The sequence below is a fragment of the Neopelma chrysocephalum genome, unplaced genomic scaffold (genome assembly GCF_003984885.1).
Source record: "Neopelma chrysocephalum unplaced genomic scaffold, ASM398488v2 Primary Assembly neopelma1_42, whole genome shotgun sequence".
NCBI classification, from domain to species: Eukaryota; Metazoa; Chordata; class Aves; order Passeriformes; family Pipridae; genus Neopelma; species Neopelma chrysocephalum.
The window spans coordinates 5,450,964-5,477,734 of NW_020897700.1; the positions used below are offsets into that span (position 1 = coordinate 5,450,964).

A 26,771-nucleotide genomic window follows, 5' to 3' on the forward strand; every position below is an offset into this window, starting at 1 on the left:
TCTGTTTCAGAGATGCTCAGAGACAGGAAATGCATCCTAAAGAGTCACCTAAAGAACATGAGGGCAGATAGAACAGCTTAAGACATACACCGCTAATAACCTAGAATTAGATGTCTTAAGCTTTTCAAGGTGTATATGCTATGAAGAAAACTACAGAAATGTCTTATTCTGTTTGCCTAGCACCATCACAGAATGGAGAACACTTTACATAGTTAAGATTAGCAGACACGTTCCTAGACAAAAGAATTTACCTCCTCATTACAGTAAGCTTGAGGAGTTAACTGAGGTTACAAGCCACAAAACCACAACCACTACACAAATGTGGGTATCTTAGACTCAATTTTTAGTAATAACTAAAATGCAATGTGGTGATTGTAATGGTACTTGAATACAGCCATAGGACATATTTAGTCAAATGAGAATTTCACACTGTATGAGACAATTTCATACTGCACCTCACAGCGTTCAACAATCACAAGCCTAAAACTCACCTCAGGAGACTTTATGAGTTTAGAAAAAGTACCCATGGCATCATGACCTAAAAGAAAAATTGTGAGTGAGTGGGTACTATGCCACACAGGTTTAGTGTTTATAGTTTCTAGGCTATACATAAAGATAATAGAATTAAGAGCATTTCCTGACCATTTGGTGACTGTTAACTACTGGATTCTCACTAAGAAAAGTTTGGACAAAGAAAACTTCTCACAGCAAAAATCTACTAGAAGAATAAGACTGTAGCAAGAGGATTCCTGTGGATTAGCTGCAAAGAGATCAATAAAAAAAAAATCAGGTATCCAGATCCCTACAATAAATCACAGAGGATAAAAACTACAGCTGGAAAGTTTGACTGGAGGGCCGGCAAGACAAGGAGTTTCCTGAACAGGAAAAGCTACTATCTGACATTTTAAAAATCAAAACCCTCTCTAAATCATATCTGGAATACAGCAGATTACAAGCATGCATTCATATCTTCATGTTAAAAGTTACCAAAGGGATAGATCATTTTAATAGGCCCATTCTGGATCAGGAAAAAACTCTTGACAAATTTACATAGATATATGTCTTATAAGACTGTTCTGCATTTGCTTAGCTTAATGATTAATTAGACATATTGTCCCCTTATAGGTGATGAAATTGAGATATAAAGATTAAATTGATAGGCCTAAGGTTGAATAGCTAGAGGAAAAGGCAGAACGAAGAGCAGAGTGCTGTTCTGACTTTTCATGTTGTCACAGGATTATGCTAGTTTTCAGAAAGAGTAGATGGCCAAAGTAGTGCCAAATCTAGGAGATGAAGACACAGTCTTTGTCCAGGTGAAAAGAGAAAGAGTTTTTGATTGGAGTTCAAAACTTAATAATCTACCTGATAAGTAGGCTCTCTAGTAAGGACAACTTACTAATTGTGACAATCTTCTCAGAGTTTGCAAAAAGTCCTGAGAATATCCCCCTTCTATAATTTCACCTCCATCATATTTATACCAAGCTTCCATCCATATCTCTATTAGAAAAAGAAAATATATTTTCTGACTCCAGGAAACTAGAAGACATAGAATCAGCATTAGCAGAACATTGGCTGCTAATATTACTTAATGCTTTTATCCAGAAGCTTCAGTACAATAGGGGTCAACTGGAATTAGAGATGGATGGAAGATCTTGCATGAATAATAAAGAGACAAACATGTCCCCTGAAAGAGTCAACAACTGAGAGCGTTATTGCCAGGAACAAAGGAAAGTCCCGTAACTAATTTGAAAAGCATCTTTCATAAATATATGCTACAGTGGATATATATATTTAAAAGATTACATTTGAGAGTAAAATGTTACTTAACTTGGGTTATATTTGTAAATCAATTAACACTCCTGACTTGAAGACATCCATGAAAGTAATATGTGGGTTATGGTATTTTAAGTGGGAATAAAATATGATTCAATTTTCCCATAACTAGACAAAATATATAAACCAGGATTTTACCACAGGAAGATTTTTACTAAGCTCACTGTCAAAAGACTGCCTAACACTCTTACTCCTCTCCCCATGAATTGCATTTACAAGAGATTTGCTATAATGAGAGAACATTAACAACAGCATTTTTTGATATATTTAAAAATACAGAGAGATACTGTCACCACTGCTTTAAATCAGTATTTTTTCTTTTTCCTGAACTTCCAGAATGATTCTAGTGTCTTATCATGTTGCAGATGAAACAGTTATTTTGGCAACCTGCCAAACACTTTCTGTTTGAAACTTAATATCCATCCAACTGGTAATAGAAGTAACTGTTTGACCTCTTCCCTCTTTGGATTTTTTTCTCTTCCTGTTTGCGAACAACTTATTCATAAAGATCTCATGGTTAAGTATGTCCCACCTGAGAAACTTCTACACCTTTCTGTTTTCTGCCCATGAATCTCTGAATGATAAGAACCGTACAGGATTGTCAAAACTTCTGCAAAACTTTGTTTCAAAAACTGAGTTAAAACTAATGCCATAAACCAAACTTCCCTGATCACCAATTTGGTGGTATATAACAACTTCAGAACATTCTCCTTCTCTCTCTAGCAATGCATTTATTGCCATGTACTGAGACAAGCACATGTACATCCCGATGTACACTGACACCAGGTACCCTAACAGCAACAATTCCACCACAGAAGGTGAACATACTACTACTGCTAAAGAAATTGTTTTGAGAGAAATGTCTGATAAAGTGTAGGTTTATGTAGACATCCAGGAATTGCTGAATTCCACTACCATGTTCTTCAACTGTGAAATTTATAATTCTTTTCTGCCTCATAAAAGGAAATAGCTGAGAGGAGAATTGATAGAGGAGAATGCCCAGAATATACACCTGTCTTATTCTCCTCCCAATGCACAGAAGATGTGGTACTGTCTTATCTCACGCAGCTGTTGTTACATTCATATAACTTGAATCTTCAAATGGATCCATTACTAAAAAAAAACCAAATAATTGCAGAGATTTGAACAGTTATGAAATGAATAATTTTTCTTATATGAAAAGTGAAAGAACAAATACAGTAAAGATCTCCTTACCAATAGCATCTCCATATAGCAAGATAAGAAAAACTTAAGCATCCTACCACAGTGTTCTCAGTACCTGACACAGGCTTGGTCCAGTACACTAAGGCAATAGTAAAGATTCATTTATGGCGCATAAAATTGTCTTATCTCTGTTTAGGTCTTTGCTGTACGGAAAAAGGAGTAAGGCAAACCTAATGGTTTGCAGTGGTATAACTAGAGCCATGGCACAGTAGTACTATTAAGATTACATAAGCAGATAAGAATAAATAAATCACAAACATTGCCCTTATAGCTGCTGCTAAAGGCCTGTGTTAGATAAACTTGACAAAGTTACTGAAGCTAGATTGGATGGCTATGAAAAAAAGAGTTAACAAAGCACATCAAGAAATTAAAGTAGCTGGAAATGAAAGCTGTTATGAATATGTTAAATGACCCTCACATGCCAGAAAGTAAATTCTGCCCAACCCTGGAGTGCTACCAGAGCGCATGGCCACACCAGTGATTTGGACTTTCAGATAGAAGCAGCGAAGGTGGCTGTCACACCTGAGTATGAAAGATAATATCAATAAGCTTATGATAGAAAACACAAAGATATGGACAGGAACAAACTGCTCTAGGCAAACACAAATGGCTCAGACCAATAAAAGGACTGTGTACCTTTTAGACTAGCTGTCCACTTTTTCTGATTATATAAGGGCATCTAATAAAAAATACCCATTTCCAGAAGGATTTGGGTTCTCCTACATCCAGTAACTATTACGACTGAAAAACTTTAACAGAAGTAACAGCATTAACAGAAGTAACAATTTCACTCCAAATATGCTCAGAAGTCAAGGTTCCTCCTGGATTTCAGAAAATCTTCTGTATGGCCAGTATATTATTTCTGACGCAACTTGGAAAAGAGAACAACAAAACCCAAAATATATGAAGAAATACAGAACTGGCATGGAGCACTCAATTTCCAGCCTACTGAGATCAAAAGGCCAAGTTTTACAGCTAATAGGAGAATCCATGGGAAACAGAAAGCGGGGCTGCAACTGCTACACAAACTTTATTAACTGCCTTGATTGGTTCACCTTCCCTAGGGAGAAAAAAAAAAAAAAAGCAAAGGCAGAAATGGGGCAGTCAATCATGCAGGGATTTATTTCAAGATGTGGCATTTTCTCTGCTTTCAGATACTTCCTCTGAACCTTGAATAATGTCATTTCCTTCTGATTACCCTCTTCACAGTATTAAGAGCAGCCCACAGCTTTCAGATTGATGGAGTTATGCAAAATGTAATGAGTGGTAAACTAGATCATTAATTCTACTGGTTAAACAGAACAAACTTCTCCCTCTATCCTCTTGGGCTTTCTGCAGTGGGAGTGAAAACCACACACAAAAAAAACAACGAACTGACAACTAAAGATATTAGTCTATTAAAACGTGAAAAGAGCTAGTTTTAGGTGTGCTTTTGCATCCACCATTTTCAAACCAGAAAATTGTTAAATGCATCTGAACATCATGATGGACAAAATTTACCAGAGAGCAAATAAATGCTGCAAGCAAAATGAAACAGGAAAACTCAATGTATTTCTTCAATGGCAATACACCAGAACTAAAAAGGAGGCTGTGACAGCTTTTCAATGGTCTGGAGGTTTTGTAGTCATTCATCACCACAGTGCCTGCTCCATTACATTTTGTTCAAGGACTATTTGCATATATCTAAAATGGGAATGGGACAAGCATATATCACTCTTTCTCATCTATATGTTGAGTAGGTGTTTGGATCCAGAAGTTTCAGCCAATTATTCACCATTTAAAGTTGTCCTCAGTTACTATTGTGGAGATCCAAAGAAAGATAACTTTTATTGGTATGGTTAAACACTGAGTGTTTGCCAGAAACTCATGGGAATTATATCCTGAGCAGCAGCTACTCCTTTTTTACACAACTTACATAGAACAAATTACTTTTTAAGATACAGAAGAAAAATTTTTCTATTTAAAGCTTATACTTTTGTCTTTAGTTATTGATGTATTACTAATGGGACTCAGCATCACCCATAAAATCATTAAGTTAAATTGAAGTCCATTACAACATTATTTTACTGAGCCATTTTCGATGCACTGTAGATCTTCCCATTCTTCGGAACATTTAAATGAAATATTTAACCTTAGTAAGTTACATATTGCTAACCACAAAGCATTGAAACATGCTTTTGTGGACCTGCATTGCATTTCTATTTGGCAGAAAGTAAAATGAGTTTGTCCACAGTCCATCAGTAATCTACGCTCATCCACTTCTCACTACAGATTGGAAGAAGTTCTGGTACAGCAATGGTTCTAGCAAGCGTGCTATATACTGGAAAATGTTTTTCATTAATACTTTAATTTTATTTAAATGATGCACGTGCAGTACTTGAACCATATACAATTCCATAAAACTGAATGAAACAGTTATCTTGAGCTGGAGCCCACTGGGAGCATTGGCTCTGAAACATGAGACCACCTTTGGTACAGTACAAATACTATTGCCCTCTCCTGAATTGCCTTTTCTGTAACCTTCTCCTAGGCCAACCTTGTCCATGCAGGTGGCAATCATCTGAGAGCAAGCTTCAGCAGGTTTAGGTCTAAATCATATAGGGTCTGTCATTAACCCTTAGTATTCTTGCAGAGAGCAGACTTTCCCCTCAGTTAATATGCAGATGAGTTTGTGCTTCATAACTGACAGTTCTGAACTGAATTAGTGCAATATACCTGTTGTGTAGCTGGAATTAGCACAGAGACACAGCTCATTTTTGTCCTGACACTTTTCACAGAAAAATTTATGCTGAAAGTATTCCCTAAATGGGGAATCGAGATAAGAAAGTTGTCTTCTTATGCTTCTCTGTACTCAGTGGAGAAGCAACCTTCACTCACAGAAGCTTTTCATTCAGCAATATCAAAAACTTCATACTCTGAACTTGTTTCCCCTTAAGCATATTAATAAGAAATATAATTAAAACATCTTATATAGTGACGAGAACCCTACACAAAAATTTTGAGTAATACAGAGAATAGCTATTTGTGTGTTAGTAAAGATAATAGGAACCCTTTGGCAAAAAACTATCAAGCATGTTGTGATTTGAATCAAGATTTGAAGAGCTAATACTACTTTTTCTTTCAAGGTAACTGCAATACATTCTTCACAATTTTTGCAGGTTTGAAATGTTACACATAGTGTGCTAAGAGACTCTCAATTTAAAAATAACAGTAAACCAAATAAAGTGAAATAATTTTTAATTCCCTTTTTAAATGTGCATTTGAATTTCATACAGATCTGTAAGGCACTCTTCATTGGTAAAGAAAATTAAACATTCTTTTCCAAATAAAGACAGTTACAAGGCAATGGTATGTGCATAAAATATAAACTTATCTGTAACTGATAAGCAATGAAATATGAATGTTCAGATTTTGAATGCTTTTCTATGTAATGTCACTTCTGTATCATGACTCTATTCAGAGTAAATATTGGCACTGTAAATGATTTCTCATTGGGGTTAGGGGTTGTATTCTCTTCATATCCCAGTAAAAAATAAACTCTTTAATAAATAAATATATAAAATAAATATATGCTATCTGGAGATGTATAAATAGGTCCATCCTGGAGAAAAGTTCCAGCTCTGACTACGATGTATTGACATCTAACGTCCATCACTAAAGCGGAGCCAGTAAAACTTCATATACAGTTCTCAGGATTTATATTTTACAGTACATTTCTTTCTGTTTCTTCCTGCCGTTGTGTCATTCATAGGATGTAGGCAGTTCTTTGCTAATCTACAGACTACAGATAATCCAGACAAAATTTCCAAGAGTTTGTTATTTTTAAAAAAGTCACACTTCCCTCTGGTTACTGGCTACCAAACAAATCACAAGTTTCAAGGAGGTTGATCCACTCTCAGCTTTAAGGCTTTGTCTCCTAAATCCAAAGGTTAGAAAACAGAGGCTTGCCTTCACAAAGTAGCTTCTTTGCATCCAACATCCTAGACCTCTGCAGGTCCCTCAGGCTTGCATTGCCAGGAAAGCAGGGGCAACAGCTCCAGTTTGGGTTTTTTCCAAAGCTGCTTCCTTCTTCAGCTGTATCCTAACACATCTTTATACAGTTCTGGAACTCTTTCAGGATCCACAGGCCGGGGCAAGAAATGTGTGAATTTCTGGTGTCTTTTGGACCTTGTCCCATCTCTGGGAGTACCATCTTTGTTAAGTGCTACAAAGTATCGCCGCCCCGAATCTTCATGTTTGTACACATTGGATGAGTAAGTGTTGTACCAGTTTTCCTCAAACTGTTCCCTGAAGATGCATTCAGAAGTTAGTTTCTCCTGCAGAAACAAAGAGCAAAGAAAAATAAGTTAAGCTATCACTAGATATCTGAAGACATGAAAAAATATATGATAAAAATAAACAAAATGCTTAAGGCTTTGTGTAGCCTTACTGTTCATTTAACTGTCAACAAACCAAATGCAAGGAGATTATGTGGACCTGACACTAAGTTTGGAAACCTAGACCTGTACGTACACAATTTTGGATTTAAACGTGAGTTAGATAACACTCACTCTAAGAAAGCATTACTTATTTATAATTTAATTAAAATTCATCAGACTTTCAGGAACTATATTATGTAGAGTTCTGTCTCATTACTGTTCTAGAAATGTGATTTGGTGGAGGGACTCAGGTGCACTACAACATATCAGGAAGGTACTTCCATATGTTCTTTGTGGTATGCATCACTTCTCACATTTTAAACTGGAATAACCACAACCAAAGTGGAAAAACAGAATATTTTATCTCAAGATCTTTTAAGACTTGAAAGGAATAGAGTAGGACTGATAGTATTGTAAAAATCCATAGCTATATTTTGTTGAAGTTATCTAACACATGAAAATCAACTGTCATGAGTACAAATTTACTTTCATTCTTAAACACAAATATTCCAGTTGGGATCTAAGATACTGCCAGTACTCTTGCACCATTCAGATTTTTCAAATAATAGTGGTACTTATTTGTGACATATGCTATTACGCTCTTTTCCCCAGCATTTGCAACAATGCTTTCATGTTGTCAACTTGGTACCTGGAAGCACCACCTGCTGATTTTTAAAGGAGCATTAAACTATACATAAAGTAAGTCAGGTATTATATTAATTGTTGTTTATTTGTTCAAACTATCCTTTTAACTTTTTTCCAGTTGCATTTTATGTTTTTGATGACAGAGTATGCACTATGATACATTTACAGAATTCATAAAATAAAATTAGATAGCACATAATGTAAATGCTGTTCCAATTGCTGATTTATCTATTTTTGTCATTATTTAAGAGGAATATCTCTTTTCAGTTCTCTTCATCTAGGATAGAGAAACTTTTCCCATTGAATCTTTAGTATCCAAAACAATACTGTATACTTCAAAAATATACTACACATTTGAACAGGAAAAAACGTTAGTGTTTTGAAAGCTGAGATGCTAGTTTCTTGAGGGGTTTGCATAGTGTTAAGAAGTGAATCAAAACCTCAAGATGTATGAGCTGACATGGATGTGGTACTTACAGAGCCATAGAGTTCTCCTTTCTCATTCATTCCAAGGTAAAGGCCACTGTCCACACCTCTAATACTGACCAGTCCCACTGCCACACTGATGAATTCAAGAATACCTGGAAGAAAAAAAAAGGATTGCTTTTATTCATTTTGTAAGCACACAATACGTAGCGTCCAAAAACGTGGTTGAAAACAAGAAAATGTACATACTATAATAAATGTGGTCTACTTTCTCTGAAATTTCAAATACTACATGGAAATGCACTCAACATTCCCAGGAAAGCAGTTTGAGAAGCCTCATCTAGGAACATGAATCCTACATTATTTTAGAAACTTTTTTTTAATGTTGAATATGAAAGGATTTTATTCAGCACAAGGCTAAAGCCATCAGCACTCTGCTGTTGGAATCTAGAATGATTTGCTAGAATATTTGCTAAACTGCCTATTCAAACACTGGAAGATAGGATTGAATTACCTGAAATCATACTTTACTTCTATAGAGTTATCTTAAAAAAACACATCCATTATTAGATCATTTGAATGGAAATCAAAGTACAGATGGGAATTTCATATAACACAATCTACCCACAGAAAAAAAAAAAGTATTTGCCAAACATCTTATCTAGCATATGGGCCCACACCTCTTGACGCAACTTGCTGTCTTCAGTACAGGCTTTTTAAGTATATGAAATATGCTGCTTTTTTTTTTTTTTGCTACTGTTTGGATTACAACAATATTTATATTACATTTGCCCAAAAATGTAATATATATTAATAAAATAAAGGTTTTGAGAGATGAGGTACTATTTGAAGCCTGAATTTGGCAAGGGTAAGCCAACATACTTAACCAATTGATATGCACAGATTACAGTATATACAAAACATGAAAGAAAGGGAACGTGTGAACTGGCTTTTTGGAAGTTGTTAACAATGTAAACAAAGCCTCAAAAAGAATTTGTGCTAGAATCATACCTAAGATTTTGCTGTTCAGCAATTAAACCACAAAACATTAAAAAAAGATTTGAATCTAAGGTAAGTAGTTTTAAATAAGGCATTTGATTATGACTTTTTGTCTACTTACTATTTACGATTTCAGGACAATTTTCACTCTCAGACAGATGGACTGTCCAGACTACTCAATAATTTAAAATGTTTTGAATTTTAATTCAACTTTGGCAGGTTTCTTAGTTATATTAAAAACCACAACAAAATAATAAATCCTTTGCAAAGAGTAAGCATTAAAAATCCTTATCACACATAAATCATCCTAGTTTTTCACTTGCTAAAGCAAAAACTCCCATAAAGGAGGTGGAGGTATTTTGTCTTTCTGATATCACTTTCAAAGCCACCCTTTTCCAAAACCATAATAAGCAGGTGGTACAACCCACAAACAGACAAACCTACTGAGAATAGCAGTAGAATAAAGGTAGTACAATTCTAAAAAGCCCAGTAAATGTTAGATCTGGGACTAACTTGATTTTCCTTTTAAAGCAAAGATTTATTTCATGTTTACAAGCTGTAGGAAAACTTCCTTCTGAGAAGATCTGTTTGACTACCGTTTTTCTACTTCTTAGAACATCCATGCGTTATAAAAGCAATTAAGAGCCATTTCAGCACATTGTTTTGACTATGGGGAGGATGATAGGAAACTCTTTAATCACCTTTTTAGGACTGCTAAATCAATACACACCAAAAGTCACGTGCAGTTGACAAAAGGAGGTTTGTTCAGATGTCCAGCTTCTACAACTAATATTTAGGTTTTACTCTCATATCTCGGGAAACGTTTACTTTTGGGGGTTGTCTTCACCTCTTTGGGGTTTATTGACAGAGAAACCTGACTGGGAAGCATTTTAAGCATTTAAGCAAAGAGGCATTTTAGGCTTCTCAACTTAAACGTTCTGTCCTGCGAAGCAGAGCAGCCTAATGCAGCCTAAGGATCAGCATGCCCAGGTCCGTGACCTATACTGTTCTACAAAGACTCAAGAAGCTCGACACCTATAGCGAATAGAAAAAGGATCGGCCTGACTCGCGACTTTTCCCACTCCACTAAACCTGCAAGCACATGCACGTGCTAATAGATCCCCAGCATAGGCTGAGCAAAGAATACATGCCTATCTCCTGGCTCTCATGGGATGTGCAACCCTCCCTCGCTACCTCGCCCTTGTGCAGACCCCATGGTCTAATGCCAAAGGGTGAAGCCGGTACTGAGGGCTCATCCACCTGCCTCAGCATCACCAGTATCACACCTCTCTCCCAAGAGCACGACTGCTCACGTCCAGGTACACAGAGACTCCTTTACACAGAGACATAAACACACAAACCAGCACCCGCACAGACACGCACCCGCACCCGCGTGTGGTAGCGCGCACACGCACACGCCGGGGCCATATCGCCTACCGAAGAGACTGTGGTCCTGGCGGGTGCCGCGCACGCTGCCGTCGGGCAGGATCTGCAGGTGGAAGCCGGTGCGGCAGTACAGCTGCCGCCGCCGCAGGATGCCCTGCAAGTGCGCCAGGTCCGCCGCCGCTGCTGCCGCCGCTGCCGCGCCGCCGCGGGCCGCCCGCTCCGCCGGGGCGCGCCGGTCCCCGAGCAGCGCCGGGCGCTCCCCGGCGGGCGGCAGCAAGAAGTGGGCACCCACCGGCTGCCCCAGGCCGTCCAGGCCGCCCAGGAAGCCGCCCACCTCGGCCAGCGGAGCCATGGGGGCGCGGGGCGAGCGGGCTAGGGCGCGGCGGCGGCGGCGGAGAGCGGCTGCCGGCCTCTCCCGGTGGGCATGTGGGGGTGCGCCGCGGAGCCCCAAGCATGGGGAGCCGGCAGGGCCGAGCGGAGCCGAGCCGTGCTGAGCTGAGCCGAGCCGAGCCGAGCCGAGCTAAGCCAAGCCGAGCTAAGCCAAGCCGAGCTGAGCCGAGCTGGTGCGAACCAGGCAGCGGGGTGCTGTTCATACGCCCCGCGCGCGTGTATATATGTACGGCGGTCCCCTGACATATGCTAATGAAGGCGCTGCGGGGAGGCCGCGTTTGAAATTGTAAACCGGCTCCAACTCCGCTCGCACCTTCCTCTGATCTGCACTGACGGCGGGGAGGGGGCTCCGGGCGCGCCCCCCGCGCGCAGCCGGGCACTGACGGGCGCGCACACGCGCGGCGCGGGCGCGGCCCCGGCGCGGAGCGGGCAGTGGGGGGCGGGCGGGAGCGGGTCCCGGGCGGGAGCTGGCGGAGCATTACGTGGACAGGTGCAAGGAGAGGCAGGAGGGAAGAAGGAGAAAGGGCGTTACCTGAGGGTTAGACCTGCCCAGACACACATGAAAGAAAAAAAACAAAGATCTGACAGTTTTACTCCTTGTTTCTAAAACGCTAATAAAATGTACATGCATTACCCTTCCCTTTTATCACTTCAACTACAAGGAGGGGGATTTCTAAAGAAATTGGCATAGTCAAGGAAGGTGTTTTCCCCTCTGCAAATTCTCCCTCACATTTAATTTATCATTAATGTGACACGAAACTGATCCATAGCATTTGGGTATTGACAGGAGGTCTTAAAAACATAAATGGGCAACACCACTGTTTGCAGATATAAATATTTTCAAAACTTGCCGAGAAAAAGAAAGAAAGATCGAGAGGTGGCTCATCTAATCCATCTTCTTTGGGGTTTTGCATCAGGCCCATAGCCAAAGTCTGGGAATATCACAAATTAGCAATATCTACTGAAAGTTCCCTGTTGTCCTTCCACAGTGTTTTGAAACAGTTTGGCACTTTGCTGTCCTGTTCGAGATGAGCATATGCTTTTTTTTTCACCCCCAAATTAGAATAATTCATGCATGCAAATGCATTGGTGGGACACATGCTCATTCATTATCAGCAATGGTAAAAAAATGTTATATTAAATCTAAGAGCTTAACTTTTGCTATCTTTCCTGTTTTTTCCGTAAGGTCCAATGAATTTTAGGGCTGAAACGACATGGCCCATCTTAGCATTTAAGAACGCAATGCAGTTCCTTGCCCATGTTAAAACACAGAATTAGAGTATAAAATGCAAAGATCTTTCATAGTTAATTCTTTCAAAAGTTCAAGAGAAACACTTGGCAGTTTAAGGTTTCATTTAAACAAAAAAGTTGCAGAGAATCATGAGAGATTAGTTCTCCCGTCTTGCTTCATGGTCTTTTCAGTCACAGTCTAAATCTGAGAGATCAAATGGATTTGATTGCTTACCTTTATTTGCTACGGAGAGTATAGGGCTAATTAATTGGCAGGTGCTTTAAAGCAGGTAATGCTACACCTTTTCATCACTGCAGTCCTAAGTACTGCCCCTGTGTGCACCTGAATTATAAAAAGGCTGCTTTAAAGCAAGTGATTTACTGTGGAAGGATTTAAAACTGAAAAAATTAATGCTAAATACAATGATCAGATAAATCACCTCAGAAGAGAGCACAGGCAGACCTGCTCTGAAGGCAGTTACAGATAGATGTTATATTATTTTACCTTTTAGATAACAGGAGTCTGTCATGTGGTGGGACCCAAAAATCCACCATAATCGAGATTTCAAAGCACATCTGTGTAAACATTATCACATCAGTGTAAAACATCAACCAATGAGCTTTCTCTTTGAAGCAAATCTACTTAATTGTAGTGCTAAATCAAAGAAATAGATCAAAGTTGAATAATCTATATGGCACCTATTTCTCAAGTAGCCTGTACACTGATTACTCAAATATACCTAAAACGTTTGAAACACACATCAAGTATTTTTATTGACATGACTGGCAGGTCAAGATGAAACTGCTCATCACAGCTGCTGAGTTGCAGTACATGCACTAGGATGGTACAGCTGAATGGAGGAGGTATATTCTTCTCAGCCTAAAGATGCTCCTATACAGGTACTGTTCCTGGGTCCAAGAAGAACCCTCGAGTCCTACAAATAGTATAGGGGTTTTCTGGTCAGATGGCACCACTGTCTCCAGTAGAGCAGGACGGTTTTTTTTTTAAAAAAAAATCTTCAGTCATCACACACTGAAAGATCCTTATGGCTAAATCTTTCCTGTTATATAATGGAAACATTTAAAGTAGAGTGGAATACACAACATCGATCTTTTCCGAGTGGAGTCTTTAATGTCTGGGCACTAAACCGGTTATGCTGTTCTATAAAGTACCAGAAAAGAAACAAAAAGATAAGCTTTTTTTTGTGTGTTTGCACTAGTCATGTGACAGGAAAAGATAACACTAAAGTTTTTTTTTGCACCTTCTGAAACTCTACCATGGGAAGTTAAATAATTTGGAAGAGGGTTTTTACAAGAGTGCATAATTCAACTTAAAGTATACAGTACAATCTAATCAACTCTACGTATACTTCCTAGAGACGGCACTTTCAGTGTCATTGAACAAATACATATGTGGTTGAGTTTTTATTTCCATAGCAAGTAGTTCTGGCTTCTACAGACAATATAATTACTGTATATTTCCCAAGAATAAGCAAAACCTGGTGCCTACAAAGAGTGTGGACAAAACAAGGGACTGCAATCTTTCGCAGATAGTCTGGAGAGAGAGAGAGAGAGAGAGAGAGAGAGAGAGATCGACCTATGTATCTATAAAGATCCTGATTGGTATAAAACCGTATGTCCTGCAATTTATTGCACCTTTACTAATTTTAGAACCCCCTTACAACACTGCTGTGCCAGCCGTAAATTTTTAATGACATAATAAAATACTGGGAGGGTTCATGAATACATGAGAAAGAAAACACTTGGCAGAACAAAAACCACCAAGTATAACATAAAAGGATATGTCCAGCTACAGATACCTGGGTATCATGGTCAGTTCAAGATTCTTCCTTGATTTGGACAAGAAAACATGGTTGGCTGCTTTTAACAAGGCAAGCAGAACATGCAGAAGTTGCAAGTGCCTTTCTGAGCACTGCAAATCTGAGTGAAACGAGGTGTATTTTTGTGTAGAATTTACTAGAAAGAACAGAACCTTTTCCAAGGCTCTGTGTACAAATCAGGTCATAGTCTGATGATCAAAAGCTTTTAAAATGCAATACATGCAGATTTAAAAAATATTCACAACTTTCTCTTCTGAACAGATACAGTTGCAGAGATGTATGCGTACATGTATATATAAATATATCTACCTATTTGCAAAAACTCAAATGAGAGAAAAACTATGCTGAAAAAAATTTTTTTCCTATGGAAAGGGAGTTCTGCATTTCTTACACCTTCATTTCTTGTTTTATTTCTTTAAATTAAGTCATAAATTCATAGGGCTTTTTAAAATTCTTGATTTTTTTTGTCCATGTTTTTGCGGACACACATGAATAAACTCCTGTATAAGCAGAATGTGACGGAGAAGCTAGGTAGCAAGCACACATTTACATGGTTACATCCAGTGAGAATAGACCGTTTCCATATATCAACATTCAAATGCCTCCTTTGGCAGCTTTTTTATTAGTTCTCTAAGTGAATCACTGGATTAAAACCACCTTGATTTATTTAAATTACATGCTTTCTGAATCTGTGCATATAAGATGTGCAGGCAGCTTATGTTTTTTGACTTGCTGCACAAATAAATTTTGCTCTTGTTCCTGAGCAAACAGCTCACCAGGGAAGTTCTGACTAACATATCCAGGTGTAAGTAGCTGCAGATGTGTATTGGATTTTTTGAAGTGAAAAAAATTTAGCCTAAAGGTGTTATTGAAAAGTCATTAAAATGTGTCTTACCAATTTCAGGGAAACAATGTGAACAGGGAGATAAATCATGGTTCATATCCACAGTTTACATGATTGATGAGCTCCTAACAGCTTTACTTTGGGACACTACATTGACCAAAAGTGGTTTCTTTTCCAGCCAAACAGAAAAAGTAGGCTATTTGAAAAAGGTAATGGTATTGGTGAATGATGTCTCCTAACGAGGCAGCTAGAACTGAAAAGATTCAAGACACATCCTACAGAATTTTACAGACTAGATGGTTAGTCATGTAACTGCAGGAAAAGTACTCGAGTTTCAGTCATATTAAGCATCTGAAACTATTACTGCCTTGACACCTAAATATTGGCTTTTAGTCATTTAGAACAGAGATATAACTCAGATTTGGAGACGACTTTTGATTCGGAATCATACATCCGACATACTATAAAATAAAGCAGCAGATAAAAAAAATTAAAAAAAAAAAGTTAGTTTTTGACAGATGGGAATAATGAAGTCAAGGGAATTACTCGAGGGATGAATTTGCTTACAGTATTCTAAAATATTGAAAGAAATGCAGTAAATCTATCATTCAGCCCAGATACCTGCCTTCCCAGCTGTAGCTCTGAGGAAATTCAACCACGGCCATGCTTAGAGTTGCCAGACAGACTGTCTGTTGACAAACACGGCCACACTTTTCCCTTGACACAGTATCACCGTGTCACTGAAATGTTTTTTAGAATATGAAAATGCACGAGAGTGTCTTAAAGCTATTGAAATGAGTCATGGTTTGTGTATTTTCCAAAATCTTTTTCATAATAATATACAAAGTCATCAAAGATTTAGGGGGGAAAAATGGATAATAGGCTGAAACTTGGGAAAAAAGTTATGTACAAAAGAAAAAGACAGGTTCTACCCGGCCATTGCAAAAAAATGCCATACAGTGTGCTGTGTCTTGAAGTGTTTGTTTGCAGTTTATGAAGTTTCAAGGAAACCTAGGTGGTGATGCAGGTTGTACCATGGAAGAATGGCCTAATATGAAATGCCTGACGAAGTGTATTGCCTATCAGCACCAGGTAGGGACAAAAGACCACGCTCATCTTTCATCACTGGTCTTTAACTACTACTTGGTTATGCTAAGGAGGCTACCTGCTGCCAAGAGTATTTATCACAGGAGAGGCTGCCGACATGGCAAAGGTACATCTGCTGCGTCGTGCGGCACACTCCCTTGGGAGCACGGCCCTGGAATCATGCGGTCAGGTTCTAAAGCACGTTACCGGGGACCCACGGCACACGCACCAGCTCTGCCCGCAGTTGCGGCAGTTCCCACGCATCCCCTTTCCCAGGCACTTTGGCTTGAACTGGGCGGATCCAGGGCCGTGCCCGTTCTTCGTGTTTGGTGTGACCACCTCGTATCTCCACTAACTTGGCGGCGGCCCGCCAGTGGCACCGCACATCCCGCCGCCGGCTGCTGCCTGTCCCTGGAGCCGGCAGCCGGGACCCCGGCACGGCGCCCGCGGGGCGCCCGGTGGCGCGGGCGGGGCGGGGCCTGCCGGGGCCACTCGGTTCCCCTCCCCTTCCCCGCTTCTCGCGAGGCTTCTGCCGGCACCGGGGGCTCGGAGCGCCCGGCGCTGGGGCGGAGGGGGCCATGGCCGCCCTGCGCTCCCTCCTGCGGTGGCGCCGCCGCCTGGGGCCCGCGCCTGGCGCTCCGCCGGCGCGGCGGCTGTGGGGCGGCGGCGGGGTCGGGCCGGCGGGGCCGCGGCGGTGGCGGCGGGAGCTGGGCTTGGCGGCAGCGGGGGCGGCTCTCGCCGGGTACGCGGGGTACCAGCTGTCCGAGCGCCGGCGGGAGCCCTCCCGGGAGCCGGCAGGGCCCCGGGCGCTGCTCCCTATCCCCGTGGCGGCCGCTGCCAAGGAGACGGTAGGTGTGTGCGCGTCCTTTCGCAGCGGGACCGTCTCTGCCGGGGGCGGCCGGCCGGGGGGGCGCTTCCCGGGCTGTGGCGCAGAGGTGACCCTGCGTGGGGCCGGCCCGGGGCCAGGAGGCGAGCCAGGGCCCCGGGAGGAGCTGTGACCCCTCGGGAGAGACGGCTGTCACCGGAGCGCGGCGGGTAGCGGGCACTGACGCACCTTGGCTGCGCCTCGTCTCTGGTGCTGTCCGAACCTTTCTTTAATAGAGTGTCGGTTTGCAAATGGAGCAGCTCAAAACCTGAGTTCAGCTTCTTTATACTTAGGACAGTTATCGATTTAGTATAAAATTTCCTGTAGAGTGAAAGGTTTACGCAGAGCTTCGTACAAAGTGACAGCATTATGACAAATAACGCTTCAGCTGAACTAGTTCAGAGAAAACACAGGTTGATTAACCAGGGGTGACAAGAAACCGTTGGAGTTTACCTGGAAAATGAAGTGATAGGGAGAAACTCCGCACCTTGACATGCGTAACGTGGTAATGATAGGGGTGGGGTTTTTTTCATTTAAAAATGTCAAGAGCTGTGATTAGGCAGTTTGTCAGTATGGGATCTGCTAAGACTGGAAATCAGTGGTGCAAATGGCCTGCTTTCTGTATACCAAGTTTATTTTAAACTGTCTTTGGGAGCAGGATCTACGTTTTTGCAGCAGAGGCCTTGGTCTTAAGAATGAATGTTATCAGCCCTTTTGCCCTGTATCATTAGCCTAAATGCAGATTCTGTCAGCAGCATCCTTTATGAAGGGAAGTTGAGCCAGGTGTTTTTGATTATTCATGTACTTGTTTCTTGAGTGTGTTACTGTGGCATAGAGGACTGAAGACAAACTCCTCCACGTTTTCATACTGTTTTGATTTGACAGAACGTAACACTGTTTTACTTGGCCATTCTTAATTCTCAGTCTTTTTTCAGGGGAAATATGGCTCCTGCGCCCTAGAAAAGTCAATTAATTTAGTCGGATGTATAATTATGAATTTTCAGATACATCACTGTAAAAGGACTGAGGTTGCAAATTCAGAATTAAGGTTATATTTTAATTCATGTAAAATTAAAAAAATATGTAAAATGTATTTTCTGTGTATACACAGGCTATTTTTTTGAAGACAAACACTGTTTTAAAGACAAACACCATGGTCTTATGTGGAAAATAGCTGTGAAACTTTTGGTCTGAGGTAGTGGGTTTCTGTGCTTTTTTTTTATTAGTGACTCTCGTGCTGCAAAAGGCTTGTATGGCATTGAGGAAAGACTGTAGTTTGAAAGCAGATCTAGATGGTGAACTACCAAGAGTAGTTTGACCATGAGCTCTATCTGTGATCCATTTATAATTGCCTTCTAGACCTATGATGAGCACCAACTCTCTAACTACAGATTTCTGAAACATCTCCAGAGGTGGAAAAAAGGATGTGAATACTGTTCAAATTGCATTGAATGGTATTCGTGGTAGTGACAATAACTTTTTTAATTCCTAATTTTATGGGCTGGCCTTGCAACCTTAATAGAGTTTAACAGTTTAAAAAGCATAATAATGTTGGAAGTAGAAAATTCTGTTGTGAAAAATCATAAAAGTGTCAGTGTTATTAGGATCAAGGTTGGAGCTCTTGGACGTATTGCAGAGTGTGTTTAGACTAATGGCTGGAGGATGATAACCTGCAGCTTCTGTATATATGAGTATGGAACTGTGATGCGTGTTTTGTTAGGAGATTTTTACTATTCTGTCAGGTACTGACCAACAACGAATGATGAGGGTCAAGTATCTTGGGATCCTTTCTAGCTGCTTTTGGATGTTTCTTCTTTATTCCTGGTGCACAAAGTCTGACACTGTTTTCTGGGGCTTTTGAGGTTTGTCCTTCCCTCACTTTCCCATTTCCCTAGCTCCCCCATCTCATTTCCCATCTCAGTCAACGTTTCATTACACCAAAGCAAATAATGCAACAGCTTTTTTTTTTCTCCTCTATCCAAGCCACACTTTTCTGTTTCATCCTAATATTTCCACTTGTATGTTTCTTCCTTAATCTTCCCTCTAGCAGCATGTTTTTCCCAAATGCGTTTGCTTAGACCACTGGAAGCAAGAAGCAGCTGGTATCTCTGCTGTCAGTGTCTTGGTAGAGAGATCTACAGCAGCTAGCTGGTGAAAGCAGTTACACTGTTGGTTTCTTGCATCACCCCTGGGGTACAGAATAATCTCTAAAAAAACCCCTCAGTCCTGACACTAAAGTGACCAGCCCCTCCAAAACCCGAAATCCTTTAAATCTTTAAAACATAGACAGCCATAATGTATAGACTTGTATAAATATAGACTTGTCAGAGAGTCTTAAAAATTTTTAAGTGTTCTAATGTGGGAAAAAGAAATCTATCTCCTCCCACAGTTTTTTGTGTTCATTCAAAAAAAAATTGTTCTGAAACAGCAACTGAGAATGGATAATTTCATTTTTAATGGTTAACACATAGTAAGTTTATAACTGAAAACAATATCACAAAAAGTGATATTCAGTAAAAAAGTAAACTATTTAGATACTCGGAGTGTTCGTAAGGATTCAAGGTAGCTGCAGCTGTCTCATCTATAACGTTGGGGTTTAACCTTGGCTAGCAGGCACCACACAGCACCACACAGCCACTTGCTCACCCTTCCACAGTGGGATGGCAGGGAGAGCTGGAAGCGTAAAAGTGAGAAAACTAATGCGTTGAGATAAAGACGTTTAACAGGCAGAGCAAAACCCACGCAAGCAAAGCAAAAGAAGGAATTCATTCACTGCTTCCCATGGGCAGGAAGGTGTTCAGCCATTCCCGGGAAAACAGGGCTCCATTACGCATAATGGTGACTTGAGAAGACAAATGCCATCGCTCTGAATGTGTGTGTGTCCATTTCCTCTTTCTTCCCCCAAGCTTTTATTACTGAGCACAATTATATTGTATGGAATCTTTCTTTGGTGAGTTGGGGTCAGCTGTCCCAGCTGTGTCCCCTCCTGGCTTCTTGTGCCTCCCCAGTTGTCTTGCTGGTGGGACAGTGTGAGAAGCAGAATGAGCCTTGACAATGTGCCAGTGCTGCTCAGCAATAGCTGAGATATCTCTATGTTATCTACACTGTTTTGGTCACAAATCCAAAACATAACACCATACCAACTACTGTGAAGAAAGCCAAACTAAGTACAATATCTAGTCTTGAATTCCCACGTGTCTCTCTTGTTTCTTCAGAAGAATTTTTGTAAAAGTTTAATAAGTGAAATGGCCTTCTTGTTTCATCTAGGCAGCTCCAGCAGACAGCAGAACAGTTTTCTGATACCACCAAATACTAAAAAATGGCAGTTAACCTAGTTTACATATTGACTATCAAAGAACAGCTTTCTTTTCTGGCAGGTCACCTGCTTCCAGGTAATTTTCATATGGCTTCCGAAAGTATTTTGAGAGTTTGCTGGTCCCAGTTAGTATCGCTACGGTTGACTTTTCATGAGATTCTGTTATTGAGTCAAAATAATGCTTGGCAGTAGTGATGGAATATTCAAGAATATAAGATTATCATATATATATGATAATCTTGATAGTTAGTTGCTTTGTCCTACTGCTGTCATCTAGGATTTATGGAACAAGTAAATTTTAAAGGGACTTTTAGATTCCAAGACTAATAGTGATGATTACACAAATGTTGATGATACACTTTCTTGGCCAGTTCAGAAATGAGGTACACCATTTGAGAGTTACTGGGAAAAAATGTGTTTGAGACTCGTAGAGAAGCAATGTGTCAAAATGATCTGCACATCTGTCCCCATTTTCAATGCGACTTTTACAGTATGAAACCCGATGAGCAACAGATTTGTGAATTTATGTACAGATGAGTGAGAAGATGCTCTTTGTTAGAAGTCAAGTAAGCTATGATATGCATCACCAATATGGGGTCAGTGGTGTGGCAGGCATTTTGATCAGACAAAGATCATGTGATCAGTGCAAAAGTATACTTGCTTGATCGAGCATATCATTGGAGGTGTTCTGGTGGAGAGTAAAATTTGTTACAGAAGCAGCATGAAGCTAAGCTCCCTACAGGATTACCGTTTCCCAGATGCTTTCTGAGAATAATTCCAGCTATGACAGCTTTACGTGTGATTACCTTGAGTGAAATGTTGTACGCTATAATAAAGCAGCAGCTTTAATTCTAAGACTGCTGCCTCAGAATCAAAGTAAAATTCTGCACTGGGAGGTGCTGGTTTTGTGTCTAAAGGTTTTGGTGAAGACTGGAAGAGCTCTGCTCGATGACAGCTCCTTTAAAGTCTAGGAGATGCTTATGCAGAGCAGGAATCTCTTTGAATGAACTGTTATTTTGATACAGGTTCTCTGTACAGGTAACTGAGAATGATATTGACCCAAGAAGAGCCCTGATCCAACATACTGCTTATGAAGTATTTACCTTGTTGGAACAGCTGTGTATCATGTTTCTTTCAAAGGAATATAACAATTTTCTAAAAACATAATCCAGTGCCAGAGTTCCTCAGAGAAATTAATACTGTCGTCCAGTTTCTTACCTCCAGAAGTCCAGTGTTATTAGTAAAACTTATTAAGATGGTCTTGGCAATACACATGATGCCTCTTGCACTCCTAAGAGATCTTTTTTGTAATCATGTTGTCATTGTGTAAAGGTAGTGAACTCCAGGCCTCTATTTATTTTTAGGAGTTGGTCTCTAAGAGTCATTTCCTTCAGAGGTGATTTAGGTATTAAAAGGGAGGCAGGGAGAGACAGACACGGAATGTGTACTTTATCACATTCCCTGAAGGCACCTTGATTTCCAGAAGGAAGCTGCATACTTCGGAGGTTTCCAGAGAGTTTTTCCTCGTACCTCAGCAGTACTGTCAAACTCCCTTTTTGTGAAAATACTCAAAAGGTCAAGTTTATTTGTAGCAACATGTTTCTAAGTGCATTACGTCATGTATTTCCATCTCTGAAATGAAGAACAAAAATTTTAACTCCAAAAAGTAAGGCAAACTTCCCTAGGAAAGAGACTCTCCTGCCTGCTCGAAGAGGATGCTGTTCTAAAAGATGCATGAGCATCATTTTTACAAGAAGCCACTTGTAGCAAATGCTTTTTCATGTTGTAGGTCAACTGCCAAACGTAGGAAGATGGTTTGCTCTTCGGCTGATCACAGATGAAGCTCCTTACTGGCATCATCCTGAGAAGAATACTGCTTGCCAGCCAGCTGTAGTGAGAGCCATGCTCTCTTTCATCATTAATTCTGTGTTCCTCCTAATGTTAAAAAAGGATAATGCACGTTTGGGACAGACGGATGCAGCTACTCGTGTGTTTTAGTGCTGCATGCAGTGAAGCACGTGGATGCATAGCAGGATATACACACTGACTAAAGCTTCTTGAGCTGCTAGAGGTTAAGTAACTTCCATGTGAAACTAATGTAAGAAGGACTGTTGGAGAATATTTAAGCATAATACTTACTTCGAAGGATTTCTGGAATAGCTGTGCTTACAGTTAAACACTGTTACCCAAGGATTTCCTGTAACACAATTGTACTTGAACATGGCCCTTTTTACAGCATTTTAGATGCTGTAAAGCTTCCTGTGCTTGTAAATACTTTAATATAATAATGTCCGTATCTCAGTGAAGCGGGATAAACTAACAGAATTGTTGGCTGTACTACATCTAAGTTGTCTGCTAGAAATACAACTTCAGTAAGCATCAAAACAGTTTTGTCTACTTTGGGATTTTCCCACACTGGGAACTTGACGTTTAACCTTTTGGCCACCCAGCATGAAAACAGAATTGTGCTACTTTTATCTACATGGGAGCATATTAAATAAGCCTGAAGTCAAATATAAACGAAGGAAGTTAGGAACAGCATTGCTTTGAAAACCTTTTTATTTTAATGATTTGCACAGATTCTCATTGATGGAAGACAGATTACTTTGCAAGCAAAAATTCAAAGAAAGTTACTCACTTGAAATAAATTAAAGATTAAACTACTACAACAAACATAATTTTGACTGCAAGCAAAATGTACTTTTAGTAGTAAATGTTGGCTTCTTTAGCTAAAATAGTCTCACCTTTATCTCAGTTGGAAAAAGCAAGAGAATACTGAATTGACTTGGAACACAGCAAAGTTGTGATTTTTTTAATGTGATACTGCTGGAGCGTTTTGCCTCACATGCAAACAGCATGTATATTTTTACCTGTTTGTTCTGTAAAATATTTTGCATTATTTGTAGGTATTCTCAGAATCTGGGAGTTGGACTAGTATTCTGGGTTTTGATAAAGGATTCTTGCAGATTACTTCTGTAGAGCTTTATGAGCTTATAGGCATCAGTTTTTAAATTTCCAAGAGAGGATTTCTGTATCTGGATTTAAACTTGTTTCTGTGGGAAAATTAGATTTTTTGTCACAGAATAAAGACTTCTGAATTACCGACCTAATGTAGTACAAGACTCACACTTGACAAAGAACATTTGTGGTTTTTAATAGAAAGAGTAATTATTATTTTGTCTTCTGCACTTTACTCATAGTGAATCTGAGCCACATAATTAATACTTATTGATATTTTCAGACAGTTTGGAGTCGTAACTGCTGTAAAATTTTAGCTATTTTAGTACCACTGTGGGCTCATGCCGTGTGTTAGGCTGTCAATGTAAAGTTATTGCATGGATTCACTGGAAGGCCATACAGGTTAATTCATGTTATACCAAATTCTGACTGAACATGTCTCTGAGATAAGAAAGCCAGTAAGATAAGCATGGGACCAGAAATGGAGATTAGGCCATGGTTCAAGTAGTACATGGACACCATTGGTGACAGCACCAGACTTTCAGGGCATTTTGACTTGTCTCTGTTGGTAGACACAGTACATGAAAGGTGAACCCAAAATGGGAAAGGGTTTTGAACGCTGAATTTGCTTGATAGAAAGCCTAGATTTTCTTCACTCAGATTTTTTGCTATGAAGAGGGAGGAAATATGGAGGGGTGTCACTCTGAAGAGGTTCTGCAAGGAATGCTTTCAAAGTTGATTGACTTAAAAATGTCAAGTGTCTGTAAAAAAGACCTGCCTCTAAAGGACTACTGCTTTGTGACACATATGGTCGTAATATTAGAAGAAGTAGGGCTTTAGGTGGCCCTCTCTAAATACAGGACTTACAGAAAAGAGTTTTTAGTAACTGTATTAAATCATTGAAACATGTTAGAGAGCATGTTTCCAGGTACTTTAGGCTGTTTGTAATATGTTTGTAGCAGAGATAGAAAACGGAAGTGCACATAATTGAAGAATGATACTCTCTACTCAGAGAAATACCCTGCCAAATTACTGTTTGGTCTTCAATTTAATTTTTACTTACCTTGTTTCAATAACCTGATGTTAAAATGGACTTTCTTATGGAAAATGTTTCCTTCTGTTTTGTTTGCCTGATTGTGGTTTGCAGATAAGTGCTGAATCCATTTTAGAAAGTGCTTTGAAATGTCTTCTCCACGGGAGAGTTAGGTATATGTATGCACAATTCTGTGTTAGGGAACAGCAGGAAAGTAGGCCAAGATAATTTTTTCTCTTCAGCTGATTTAAACACCCCAAAAAAGGTGCTGTGTTCCATCCTCAGTCGTTCTGCAAGGGTATGGTACAGGAGGACAGGGAGTGGGCGGTGAAATATGGAGCAGCAAGGTACCAGAGTTTGAGGGAGGAAGGGCAGGAGGATGATAACCGTGAGTTGTTTGATTACAACTATTAACACTCAGAATTTTGTGAGAATAGGGAAAAGATAATATATTGTTCGTGAGTGCACATAAGTGTCAGTCTCGCCTCTTTTTATTTACTTCTTGAGTTGTGAAGTTGGAAGGATGGAAATTTTTTCTACCAGCTAGATTCTTGATTTCAGTTGTGGGCTTTTTTCCCCCCCCCCAAATTTCTAATAATAAGGAGATCTGCATCTAAAATTATGATGATACTGCTTTTGGGAGATTTATGACATTCTGCTTGAAGGAAATGGCTGTGTCCATTTTTAAAAGGCAGAGAACCATAACATTATAGAAGATCATAATCATTAGTAGGCAGGATTGCCAAGAGGTTAGTAAACAAAGCATTAAAAAATCTCCCCTCATTAGTTTGTCAAAGAGATTTACTTTCATGAGAGTGTTTGAAGATTGTTGATAATTACAGATAGATTTAGTCTGGATAAGCTCTTGAAACTTCAAATACAAATTGGAATCTTAGTGAATGCTGTTCACTCCTTCACCAACAGTACCTTCCCAGAGGTATCCAACATCTACTTTCTGTGTCTTGTTCATAGAATCATAGAGTGCTTTGGTTTGGAAGGGACCTTAAAGATCATATAGTTCCTAACCTATTAAACAGTAGTAGAAGCAGAAAAGCTCTGAACAAGACATTTGGACAAAAAGTAATATTATTTCCAAAGATAGTTTTATTTGTCAGTTTATTAAGGTGTGTGCCTGGAGTCTTCCGCAGCCAAACCTTGCTTTTATTTGGACATTTAGTATATGGACCAGTCATCCAATACATGTTAAGCCCTGAGTACATTTATTTAAATTCACATTTGATCAACAGCAGAAATAACTTGTTTTGGTTCTTTCAGATAAAACCACAAAGTTTAAAATAAAGTGGTGTTTTTATTCCTTGGAATAAAATTATGCTTACGCTTGCAGTTTTCCCTTCACTTTAATTAGAAGTAGGTGGAGCTTGCTGCTGGAACAGATGGTATTTTCTTTTCCATAATCTGTAAGTTCCTGTGGCCTAGGTTTTGAAACAAATATCTGTTCTTGTGCAGTAGATCCAGGTATTTATCTGGCTAAAAAATAACACCACCAAAGGAAAAGTTCTCAGTCAGACTAGTTCCATTATCTAGTTTGACACTTGGAAAAATAAACATAAAGTGGCAGAGCAACGGCATGTGGGTATTGGGCATTTAGGGAGGTACTACTCTTTTTGGTGGCAGGCTGTATTCATATCAGGTGACAATGACTTTGAGCCAGAGCATGAAATATTGGCATTGCTATATAGTCAGAGGGAAACTAGATTGAAAAATGAGACAGAAGTTAAGATTTTCCAGACCTGAGTACTGACATGTATTAAGTTTAAGCATGTCTTGAAAATTCCATGTTTGCAGCATGTTATTTTATACTTGTAGTAGCACAGAGTCCTTAAGATAATGTTGAAATATGTGTCTGAGAATTTAGCAAATGCTTTTCTCAGCGTCTCAAACAAAATACTAAGCAGTGGTACCTGAGACAGAATTTCTTGAGAGAGCAAAGAATCTCAACATGTTCTCAAAATGGTAACAGTGATCAAAACTAAGATGATATTTGAGAGAGACATTATCTACAGATTCCCTTGGTTGTGTATGATTGATTAGGACTGATTGCAATCAATTATACATACTGCATGTGTAATATGGCCTTGAAGCAGTTTCTTTTCTGAAAATTGACTTTGCAGAAATATTGCTTTATTACTCATGCTTACAACTTGAACGTATTCAAAAAGCATGTTTGTAATAGTGATAAAATAACACAGGTATCAAAAATAAGATAGATTATTAAACTTCAAATACAGGGATAATCAGTTGTGTCACTACAAGCTC

The 26,771-nt window shown here is 39.6% G+C and overlaps 2 protein-coding genes across 5 annotated transcripts in view; one reads left to right on the plus strand and one right to left on the minus strand.

Annotated features, from left to right (window-relative positions):
• Window positions 1–6,317: 6,317 nt before the first annotated feature.
• Window positions 6,318–11,298, minus strand: FGF20 (fibroblast growth factor 20). Its single transcript, XM_027676846.1, has 3 exons — window positions 10,983–11,298; window positions 8,598–8,701; window positions 6,318–7,373 (listed from the first exon to the last, which is right to left on the minus strand). Exons 1-3 carry the CDS (start codon window positions 11,281–11,283, stop codon window positions 7,128–7,130), a joined length of 651 nt encoding a protein of 216 aa, XP_027532647.1. The 5' UTR covers window positions 11,284–11,298; the 3' UTR covers window positions 6,318–7,127.
• A 5,580-nt stretch (window positions 11,299–16,878) lies between these two features.
• The window catches only part of MICU3 (mitochondrial calcium uptake family member 3), a 53,367-nt gene continuing 43,474 nt past the window's right edge, over window positions 16,879–26,771 (plus strand). For all 4 annotated transcript variants that reach the window (XM_027676466.1, XM_027676465.1, XM_027676467.1 and 1 more), the window contains exon 1: window positions 16,879–17,170. In XM_027676466.1, coding sequence (XP_027532267.1) covers window positions 16,901–17,170 — 270 coding nt within the window. In that variant the 5' untranslated portion in view covers window positions 16,879–16,900. The remainder of the gene's footprint in view (window positions 17,171–26,771) is intronic.